The 11045-nt window shown below is 40.0% G+C and overlaps 1 protein-coding gene across 1 annotated transcript; it reads right to left on the bottom strand.

Moving 5' to 3' along the window:
* Positions 1–5116: 5116 nt before the first annotated feature.
* On the bottom strand, positions 5117–6734 carry LOC109430492 (protein HGH1 homolog). The gene is made up of 3 exons (XM_029876653.2): positions 6408–6734; positions 5292–6019; positions 5117–5232 (listed from the first exon to the last, which is right to left on the bottom strand). Exons 1-3 carry the CDS (start codon positions 6660–6662, stop codon positions 5133–5135), a joined length of 1083 nt encoding a protein of 360 aa, XP_029732513.2. The 5' UTR covers positions 6663–6734; the 3' UTR covers positions 5117–5132.
* Positions 6735–11045: the final 4311 nt, after the last annotated feature.

Raw genomic sequence — 11045 nt, 5'->3', positions numbered from 1 at the left:
GAAATTCCTCAAACACTAGATTCGAACTTTTGCCCCAGTGGTGGGGCAAGAGTTCGAATTAGACACACACATACAAAAAGTGTTGTAACTCAAAATTAAAAAGACATTTGGTGTAACTTTATTCAACAAACTTTTAGCTCATGGATGGTAGAATCACCACACGGTATTCATTAATTTTTATCTGCTTCGATTTCTTGAAAAAAGTTGAATTTTCAACTAAGGTCGAACTTTTGCCCCACCTTACTCTAATTCTGACTAGCTTTGCCGAAGAAACCATATTGCCACAGACAAACAGACGTAACACTTCGAACATTTTTCGATTCAAATCATAGTCACGGAAACATATTCGCCCAATGCTAAAAGGACTATGTTTGGCCGACCACCAACTAGGTGGCGGTAGTGAGCAAACGTCAAACTCGAACAAAAACGATGCGAGCGCCACGGTTGGGTTACGTCTGTTTGTCTGTGATATTGCTATCACTTATGATTTCAGAGATATTATTTTTAAAAGAAGAAAATTAGGGTGAAACCCAAAGTTTTCTTTCGAAAACTTTGTTCCGAGCAGTTTTGGTGCATTTAATATGCAACATTTTTTCCAAAGGCAGCAAAGTTCTGTGTTCTCAATTTAAAAAGTTGTTCACGTTTTCTTGTAATAATGGCTTATTTTTTACCCTCAATATCTCAGAATGGCGCAAGCCGATTTCAAATCTTTTAATCTTGTTCGAAAAATCTTATTTTCATCTTTCAATGGTGGAAAAACAAAAAAGGTGTATTTCGTTTAACCTTCACGTACCCGACCCCCGACAACTCATTTTCAAAATGCTGGCATTTCGTTAATTTACATCCGAACTCAATCGAGCATAAATTGGTGCTAGTTTATTATACTCAAGTGGCCATACAGCATCCGGAACTATTCCGTAGATATTCCGGATTGTGCTGAGGTCAGGGGATTGCCAAAATGACTAAAAGTAGAGGGTCGGGACGTGAAGGTTTACCCGTGAACACCCGGAACGATCTTCTTTTGGTATAAATGCAATATCTTCTTTGTTTTAAAACATTTTACCCTGCATTTTTATAGTCAAGGGGAATGCTTGTGCTAAGAAATGCATGGTACCTCTCCTCTTTGCACCCTCCCCCTTTTGCTGGTAACCGAAAATACGTGGCTTTTTTGTATTTTTTATAAATTCTACATGTTTTTGCTCAAATTTCATCGTTTTCCTAATCATCAATACCCATCATAGCCTGTTGATGTTTTGATCCCAAAGCTATTCTAAGGCCTCCGACGTACTCCGAAGTTTGTGTCACATTCTAAACCAAATTTTATACATGATCACAGAACATAGTCTACGGTACGGAACATAGTCTACGGTACTCAAAAAGCCCCAAAAAAAATCATGGTACATGAATTGAGTGATGTATGTTATCCAAACTACTCAGGAATCCATTTTCTTAAGATCTACCTACAACATCAACCATCAGTTGTGTTCACTTTGTTCAAGAAATTTGAACAAATTGTTGTCCATAAGACCTCGCAAAGCTACGAGCATCTTGATATTATGGTAATTGGACAAATCATTGAAATACAAATGGTCTCCAATACACTTTGAAGTTTGGATTATGATATCTACATACCAGGTATATCATGCTTTCATTGTAAAAAATATTTTGCTTATGGGGTCTCAGTGCACAACTATAATGCTTTAGGTACATTCATGGGATATTTCAGGCTTTCCAAACTATTCTGAAATTAGGACCTTCAAGGTCTACAGGCTCTACTATTGTTTCTCTCACTCTTTTGGCATAATTCTTTCACGATTGTGTATGTTGCACCTCATAATATCACGAGTATCACTATGTGTTGCTATTTGGGTGTCCACTGGCATACAAATAAACCCAATGCATTTAGAAGTATGGGTCACAATATCTGTAAATCCAAGTATATCAAGATTGAGTTTAAATAAGGGCGAAAGTAACATCAGAGAGTTCTCTTCATCGACTCTCTCTTCTGCAAATTAAAGTGACAAGATGCAAATCCAATCGAACTTTTTTACACTTAGACGCTAGATCGCATCGCAATCTTTCGTTTAAGCGTAAAAAAGTTTAATGAAACTTGCATCTTGTCACTTTAATTTGAAGAAGAGAGAGTCGATGAAGAGAACTCTCTCATGTTACTTTCGCGCTTATTTAAACTCAATCTAGATATGTTTATTGTGGCGAATGCTCGCGGAATATAATCTACGCTACTTTTAGAGCCTACGAGTGCAATTCTGATAAATTAGCAACATTCACTTGGTGATCTAGGTCATCCAAACAATTCTGGAATGAAGAGCTTTAAGCTCCACAAGATACAAGAGAATCTCTTTACTTTTATTGGTGTAGTTTTTTCAAAACACCCCTTAAGGAATTCCTCCAAGACTACCGCCAATAATCCATCAAAGAATCCTTCAAGGTATTCCTCCAAGAATTTCTGCCAATAATTCCTCCAAGAATTCCTCCCGGAATATTTCAAGAAATTCTTCGAAAATTATTTCATTCACCAGGGTGCGAGGCCGCCATTTTTAAGAATCCAACATCTAGTATGTAAACATTTGTGTATCCACAAAGCATTCCATTGTGAATACACGATAGATGTTGGCTCCTGTCAGATGCATTAGGTGGGCTTAGGGTTGCCACATACGTACTTTCATTAATTTCTTCAAGAATTTTACCAGAACCTCCACAAAAAAACTTAAAAATTCTTCAAGAAAATGCTCTTGGGATTACTCTAAGAATTCGTCCTGAGAATTCCTTCAGATTTCCTCAGAAATTTCTCGAAATCTTCTTGGAATTCCACCGGGAAATGCTCCAGAAATTCCCCCGGAATTTTCTTCAGGAAGTCCTCCAGGAATTCATAAGAAATTCTTCTTACAATATCTTCAGGAATTCTCCCAAAAAATGCTACAGGAATTCCACCAATAATTCCTCAATGAATTTCTCCAACAATTCATCTAAGAATTCCTTCAAAACTCTTCTTCTTCTTCTTCTTCTTTGTGGCTCTTCGTCCCCACTGGGACTTGGCCTGCCTCGCTTCAACTTAGTGTTCTTTGAGCACTTCCACAGTTATTAATTGATAGGCTTTCTTTGCCTGCCATTGCATGAACTTGTACATTGTGAGGCAAGTACAATGATACTCTATGCCCAGGGAGTCGAGAAAATTTTCCCGACCGGAACGGGAATCGAACCCGCCGTCTCCGGATTGGCGATCCATAGCCTTAACCACTAGGCTAACTGGAGACCCCTTCAAAACATTTGCCTAAAATTCTTCCAAAAATCCCTCCGAGAATTCCTCCAAAAAATCCAACTGGACCTTCTACAAGAATTTCACCAGGGGTCCCTCTATGACTTCTGCCAAGAATTCCTTCAGGAATTTTACCAGAAATGCCTCCAGGGTTTTTTTTTTTCACGAAATTCCTTCGAAAATCAATTCAAAAAATTCTTCAGAAATTCCTTGAATATCTCCTAGATTCTTCAGAATCCTCCGAAAATTCCTCCAGGAATTGTTACGAGACTTCTTCTAAGAATTCCTCCAAGATTTTCTCCAATAATTACTCCAAGAATTCTATTAGGAATTCCTGCAAGAAATCCACCATGATTTTCTCCAAGAATTTCTCAAAAAAAAAATCTAAAATTCCTCCAGGGATTTTACAAATTTTTCCAGATATTCCACCAAACTTTCTGCTAAGAATTCATCCACGAATCCGTCCAGGAATTTCTCAAGAATTCCGACAAAAACTCTAATAAGAATTTCTCCAAAAACTGCTAGAGTTTGGCCACGGATTAATTTATAAATTCCTCTAAGAATGCCTCCAGGGATTTTTTCAATAAATACCTTCAGGAATTCTCCCAAGAAATACTTCAGAAATTCCGCCAGAAATACCAATATGAATCTCCCAGGAATTTCTTCGGGAATTTCTCCAGAAATTTCTCCAAGACATCCGCCAAGAACTCCTAAAATCTATGGTAAAGGTAAGTTGAAATATCTATAATTATCGGCTATTTTCCGTCTGTTATGATGGGAATTTACGAATATGACCAAGTAAATTTCTACCCCAGTCACACGTTTTCCATCCGATAGATTCTATTCTATTATATTATATTCTATTTTATTTGGGTTACTTCACCTCCTACACCCTTGCTCTTTCCGTCGTCACTTTCATGGCAGATTTCGATCCTGTCTCACATACAGACCATCGGTAGACTGTGGCCGGAACTCATGACAATTCAGCAGGTTCATTTGTCTTTCTACTGTGTAGAACATGTTGAAGTGACAAAACTCGCCGGCTTTATGCGTTCCATCAACTTTTTGAATATGAATTACTAAAGATTCATTACAAACGTGTGACAAGTGCTCAGTTTGTGACGATTTATATGTATATCAAGTCCAGCTGAATATGTTCAATGACATGAAAGCAACCTTGTACTTTTTCCGATTGCTATAACTTACATCTCTACGCCATTTTTATACAGCATGTATCTATCACATTTAAGTCTAGATAAGAGTCCCTTCTTGTTTCTGGTGTAACGGCCCACTGGAACAGAGCCCATCTACTTCTCAGCTTATGTTCTTGCTGTGCAATTAACTGATAGCGTTTCAATGAAATGTAACTTAAAAATGGCTTTTTCAGTCTCGGAATAATTCAAATACTGCAAATACTGCTATTTAATCTTGTCCAACGTTTCGGTCGCATTTAGGACCTTCATCGGGGACTAAATTATCACATATTCTACGTTCAGTGTGCTTTGTTGAGCATAGGTTGTCCAGAGGATCGAATTTTCCCTTACAGCAGTTGACGGTTGGGATTCGGTAACAGTGAAAAACCTCTTCCGGAATTTTACCGCTCTAGAATTTGACACCTCGCGCTTGATCGATCACCATTGCTTATGAATGGACTACCCGCTCCAGGGAGTGAAGTTTTCACCAGTTGACAAGAATTAAAATACAGTCATTGCACAATTATTAGTCACTCTGTCACAATTATTAGTCAGTCAGTTCACCATGCCATCCAAATAGTGCTGACCCATAATTGTGGGTGACCCATGATTGTGCTATGACTGTACACAAAACATAAACAAAATATCGTTTTCCTGTAGCTTTATTGTTCATTTCCACCGTCCATCTTTTCGATTTTCGATATCACATCCTCGGGAATCTCCAAAGCCTTCAAATTATCTTCTCCAATTTCGTCCTCCGTCCTGAAAAAGAGAGCTCGTTTCAGCATAAATTTACTCTTTCAAATTAAACACTACTTTACCTAATCAAAATATCCACCACATTTTCGCACGTAACCAGCACCCGCTTTTCCCCGTCCGGACTGCATTCGAACTTGTGCAGCTCCCGGAGCACTTCGTACGTTCCCCGTTCCCGCAAATACTCCCGCCCTTTGCGGGTAGCGCACAGTTGGGCCAACGATTCCAGCAGCATCTTTCTTATGTCCGGATCCTCTTCACGCTTCTTGTCCGGTCCCAAGTATTGCAACTCAACCGGCAGTTTGTCGTTTGTGTCATCGTCGAGCTCTTCGGGCCCTGCCAGTGGCAGCAGAATAAAGGGCAAAACGTCCACCGTTCCACCCAGCAACCAATCGTGTACCGATGAATCGAAGCAAATGTTTTTAAGCAGTCCAACAGCACCCCCTCGACGGACTATGCTGCCTTCGTGATGTACGAACGGCAGGATCCGGGCGAGCAGATCAGTGCTTTCGTTGCAAATGATTTCACGACCTCGCTTGGTCTGCGATAGATTACTGAACAACGGACCCAAGTAGTTGAGGTGACCTTTCTGTTTGTTGTAGCTGACGCGGGTGAAGCAGGTTGTCAATTTCTCGATGGCATGTTCCTCGTGCTTGAGAAGTTCTTCCAAAACCGATTCTACCAGGGTCTCTGGACGGCTTATGTTGCATAATACCATACTCCAAGGATCGGCTAGTTTGCAATTTTCGTCCATGATGCCCGCATACGCCATAGGTACAATTTTACCGGCGAACTACAAGTTAAAAACGTCTCAATATGAATATTTTTTGGAAGAGTGTATAATATTTCTTTACTATTTAATTTTCCCATAAACTTTGTATAGGAGGTAGTTTAGTGTAACAGGTATTCAATGAACTATGGCACAAATTTCCCGAATGGAGGAGAACGTGCCTCTAGAGCCGACCTACCTGATTCAATGAACTAACTAACTATACCAACCAAACACTTAAGAAATTTCTCCGTTGGATAATTTTTAACTTTCTTTTGAGAGCTAAATATTGATATTCTGTGGAGAAAAATCCGAGGTATATGAAAATTTAATAACTATTAACACCGTTTAGCTCGAACTCACACAAAAAGTAGGGAACTTCAAACTTGAAATAAGAGTTTATGGGACCTACCTGTTTTACCAGCGCCTCAGCTCCATCCTGTTCGGCGGAAAGATTTACCAACGTAAGAACGGCATCTTTCCTAATGGTATCGGCTTCATCGGCGCACAGGTCAACCAAATTCGCCAGCAGTTCCGTACACTGACAGATCAACGATATGCCGTCCTTCGAACCGGTAAGCCCAAGGACATGCGTCAACGAAACCGCCTTCAGGTCCAATCGGGCGGATTTACTCAGAAAGGGAGTTATTTCCCGCAGGGCTTCCATATCTGGGCGATGTATGGCCGGTCAGGTACAGATCGAAAGAGCACGCTGTCGAAGACGATGTGTAAATAACACTGTCGAATAGCTTTGTTTTTGTTTTGGTTTTCTGGTTTGCTCAATGATCGCAGTGAATGTCAAGAGCACATGTGCTTGAAAAAGACTATGACGCGAAGACTGTAGCAGAATGTGTGTATGAAAATGGCCAGAATATTTAAATAACCATCACCACATTGAGGGCTTAAAAAATATAATTTGGACATGTATATAATTAGGACGGTCACGGTGCTGTATGACTTATTTCGATAAGCTAATAAACACATCTGATTAATGATTATTGGATCAATCAGACGCGCCGACGTTTGGTGTACGATAACTGCAAATTTGTTGCACTTACCGGACCCAAGTAACAATTTCATTGCTGATTGATTTTGTTTGATTTATATTATATAGGATTGTATTACAGCAATAATGGGCCTTTTCATTTGACGTCCTAAATCAGCTGATTGTTCGGGCGTTTGACAGTTCTTCTATGAAGATGACGCGTTCTTGTTAGCAGCTGTTGTTCAAGCTTTGTAAACAAATGGGGAATCGCGCCACTTGGGCGGTGGCTTCTATATTCGTCTGTTTTCCACTGTAACTCAGTCAAATTTAAACCAATTGACACAACTTTTGAAATGTGATGAGATAGGTATATTATCTACCCGTGTACAACATTTCAAGTCAATTGGTTCAAAATTGACTGAGTTATAGTGGCAAACAGACGAATATAGAAGCCACCGCCCAAGTGGCGCGATACCCTGCATGCACGGATCTGTCACATGAAAAGGCCTATTAAAACTCAGATTACCACTTGTAATCTTCCTCAGTGTCAGTTATCCAAAAAAATTGATTAAGTTTGCAGCCATTTCCATAACATGCTCACATATATAAACATTCTCAGCTGACTTTTCTTGTGATTTGAGATAGTTTTACTAAATTAACAAATTGATTTTTTTCATTCCAAGCTGATAATATTCACCATTTTCAAAGCGCATTAATTTTATGTTACTGCAATATTCACGATAAAATTGAATGAGCATAAGTCTACAAACACATTAACTACTAAAATATTACTTTCAAATGATCGCTTTGTACTTACGAATGATGCCTCCTTCTGAACTTTACGTGCCATCGAAAATACTTCTTTGCATATCTTCAGCTGTCATAGTTTTTGTTGAAAAAAAAACAACAACAATCAATGGAAAAATTTTCAACTGGGTTTAAAAACGGTTTTAATGCTACTCTTAATGCGGTTTACAAACCCTCTCCGAGAGTGGTCCACTTAGCCGGAAGATGCTCAAAAAGAGGTTATCAAGAGGTTTTGATGTATAAATCAGTTTTATTGCAAGTTTTATAAAATTGGTCATGAAGATCTCTTATAGAGCCGAACAAAATTTAAATTACTTGGGAAATCTGTTCGTAAACAAAATCAGCGCAGCTGATCTTCTTATTTTAAGCTTATTACAAGTGAGCAAGAACAGAATAATAAAATGCACTGTTGTTTGAAGCTTGCTTCGTGAGATTTGTGCGTCTGAAGTTATGATGTACTGTTGAAGCGGGATTTCAAGACGTTTGTCTTGAACCGGAAGAAATCTCATTTTCTTCTTTTGTAATAATGCTCGTTGACTGGTCAGGGGGGGGATGATAAATAATAAACATATTTGATGAAAAAATAACCAAACAATTGGGCAAAATCACAAAACTCATCGGATTTGTTAAGAATTTTTCTGGGCGACTCAAATTTCACCTTAAAATTATAAAATTTCTTCCCCCCTCAAACTATTGAAGTCTGACCAAAATTTTCCCAGAGGGGGAGGTGGTTAACATTCTGCTATTCTGCTATTCTATTCTGCTATTATCAACGCATCCCCTGGCTTTCGCCCATCTGCGTTGTCTTTTCACTAGGCAATACGTCTACCAATTGATGTTTATGGGCTTGCCGGACCAAGTCATGTAGCTAAGCCAAACACCCCACCTACAACTGTTGGGTAGGCACCATTGTCCCGCCCACTGGTCTTTTACAGCTAGTTGTAGGTGCATGTGTGCGTGTAAGTATTGGTGTATGTGTGTTAGTGTTGGTGTATTGTAGGCGCCAACTCGTTCTAATCCACTCTGATTGCTAACACCCTATTGAACCATTACCCTCAAATCTGGCAATCTATGAAATAGAATGAGTTAAGCGCCTGAAATAATAGTCAGTTAATCAAACAAAGAATATTAGTATTAAAGTGAAGATACAATGAAGCAACGCCCCGCACCTCAAGAGCACAAACCCCAAGAACCAAATGACAGGCTGCGTGAACAGTCGATCGACTGGCCACCACCAGTGAATAACCAATCGAGCAAACCCTCCAGCACAAACCGCCACCAGCTCTCTCGACCTGCGCCCAACAAATCCGAGGCACAGCCCAGCCATAGCTTCACCTTAAAACCAAAATCTAGATTGCAGATCACAATACTTCCCAAGTAACCACGCAGCTCGGGCCGCAAATCACGCACAACACGTCACAAATGAGACAAACACTACCCCGCCCGTACAACCGAAACCGATCTAGGGTAGAGAAGGGTCTCTTTCCACTACAACCCCGACTCGACTGCACCCACAGGGAGCGCACCCCACACACACACTGCACTCATGCATCCATCACGACCCGAGCCGCACGGTCACCTGGGTTGCTTCTATCTGCATGACCTCACCCAACCCGTAACGCAGAGTTTAAATCCCTCTCTTGCATTACAAAGCAGTCCCTCTTCCTAAAGTTTGTGCGTGGTATAAATGAGATTATAAAGCTGAAGAAATCGTCACCAACACAACCGCCAACAATGAGCACTCAATGGTGTCGGCAGAATCAATGACGACCTCCTCAGTCCCAAACCCAATTATCCTACACTACCCAAGTAACCACAATGCTGAAGCCGTACGCACTGCACGTACGAAGTACATACAGACCTACCCGCACCGCCTAAACAAACCACCTAGGTCGAACACAAGCGAAAAGCGGCGCCACCACTGTTAAACCACGACTATGCCAGTAGGTATAATCGCAATTCAGCAATCGTAGATCCATTCCCCGCTCCTACTCAGCCCTAACGATTCATAGCAATGCTTGTCAATATATGCACCCCACATACGCAACCCCCACAACCCAGCAGTATGGTCACTTGAGTATCCCTGGGATTTTGATTACATGATGGTCAGGGATCACAGCCATCAAAACGTTCCACACTTTGCCAGGGCTTGCGACCTGTAACCATGATGATTTCCGCAATGGGAAACCATGATGGCTAGCGGTGTTAATTTTCCCAGAGGGGGGGGGGGGGTGGTTAACATAAGAGAAAAATGAAATGTGTGTCCGCCTAATAACAAAGATGTATACCTCAAGTAGTCCTCAGTACAAACAATAACAATAAAAACAATAACTCGTTGTGATGTATTTAGTATCGGTGACTTGATAACTGCACACTACCAAATAAGCTCTTTTCAATACCTGTCCAAAACCCCGATTTGTTATGTTATCACATGTTGGTTATGCTGTAGTTATGTGTCGGTAATTCATTTCTGCTCGAAATCTTTGGACACTGATTTTTTATTTGGACCTAACTGACATTTTCGAGTTCTCTTCATCGATCCTCTCTTCGTGTTATCACAGAATGTGTATTAAGTTTTCCAAAGATTTTTTGATTGAAATGCGAAGAAGACAACTACATGTTGCTATAGAAACAAAAAGATTATTATAATGGTTTTGTTTGTTTTGATCAAGTTATTAGCGAAAGAGAGAGCCGACGATAAGAAATCGATCAAGACAGTTAGGCCCTGATGAAAAATCATTGTCGATTTGTCAATTTATCCTACTACACGGAACTACAAATCAACCCAAATTTAAGTTGTTTTGACGCAATCCCGGTCTTCCGTGGAATTACTCAAATTTGCGTTAAACAGCGAAAGTGGTGAGTGAGTAGTTCTCGTTTGAGAGCGGCAAAAAAATTAACCCAGTGGTAAGTTATTTTCACCCAACGGAGGCCTCAAATGACGCAAATTTGGGTTAACTCAAGAAAACCCAAATTTGGCTTCTTCCACGGAAGAGCAGCGGATGCGTCGGTGCTTCTCTCTTTGTTTTCGACAACATTACGGTGGGGCGAGGGAGAAAACAACCCAACTTTGAGTTAAATCTTTAAGCAGTTTAGCCAAATTTGAGTTTTTAAAACTTATTCTTTGGGTTATAATATTTTTCCGTGTACCATGATTTAATGGTATTCGACATATGGCTGAACTTTGAGATAATGACTCTGTACAATATATATTTACTAAGGGTGTTGCGTGTTATCACAGGCGATTTGAAATTGAGA

Source organism: Aedes albopictus, chromosome 3 (assembly GCF_035046485.1).
Source record: "Aedes albopictus strain Foshan chromosome 3, AalbF5, whole genome shotgun sequence".
In the NCBI taxonomy this organism is placed as follows: Eukaryota; Metazoa; Arthropoda; class Insecta; order Diptera; family Culicidae; genus Aedes; species Aedes albopictus.
This window is presented reverse-complemented; position numbering and strand designations above follow the sequence as displayed.

Coding starts and splice junctions, on each gene's coding strand:
- LOC109430492 (XM_029876653.2), bottom strand. CDS start 6,662: ATGGAAGCCCTGCGGGAAATAACTCCCTTTCTGAGTAAATCCGCCCGA. Junction 6,020..6,407: donor CTGAGGCGCTGGTAAAACAG/GTAGGTCCCATA, acceptor TTTAACTTGTAG/TTCGCCGGTAAAATTGTACC. Junction 5,233..5,291: donor GTGGTGGATATTTTGATTAG/GTAAAGTAGTGT, acceptor TCTCTTTTTCAG/GACGGAGGACGAAATTGGAG.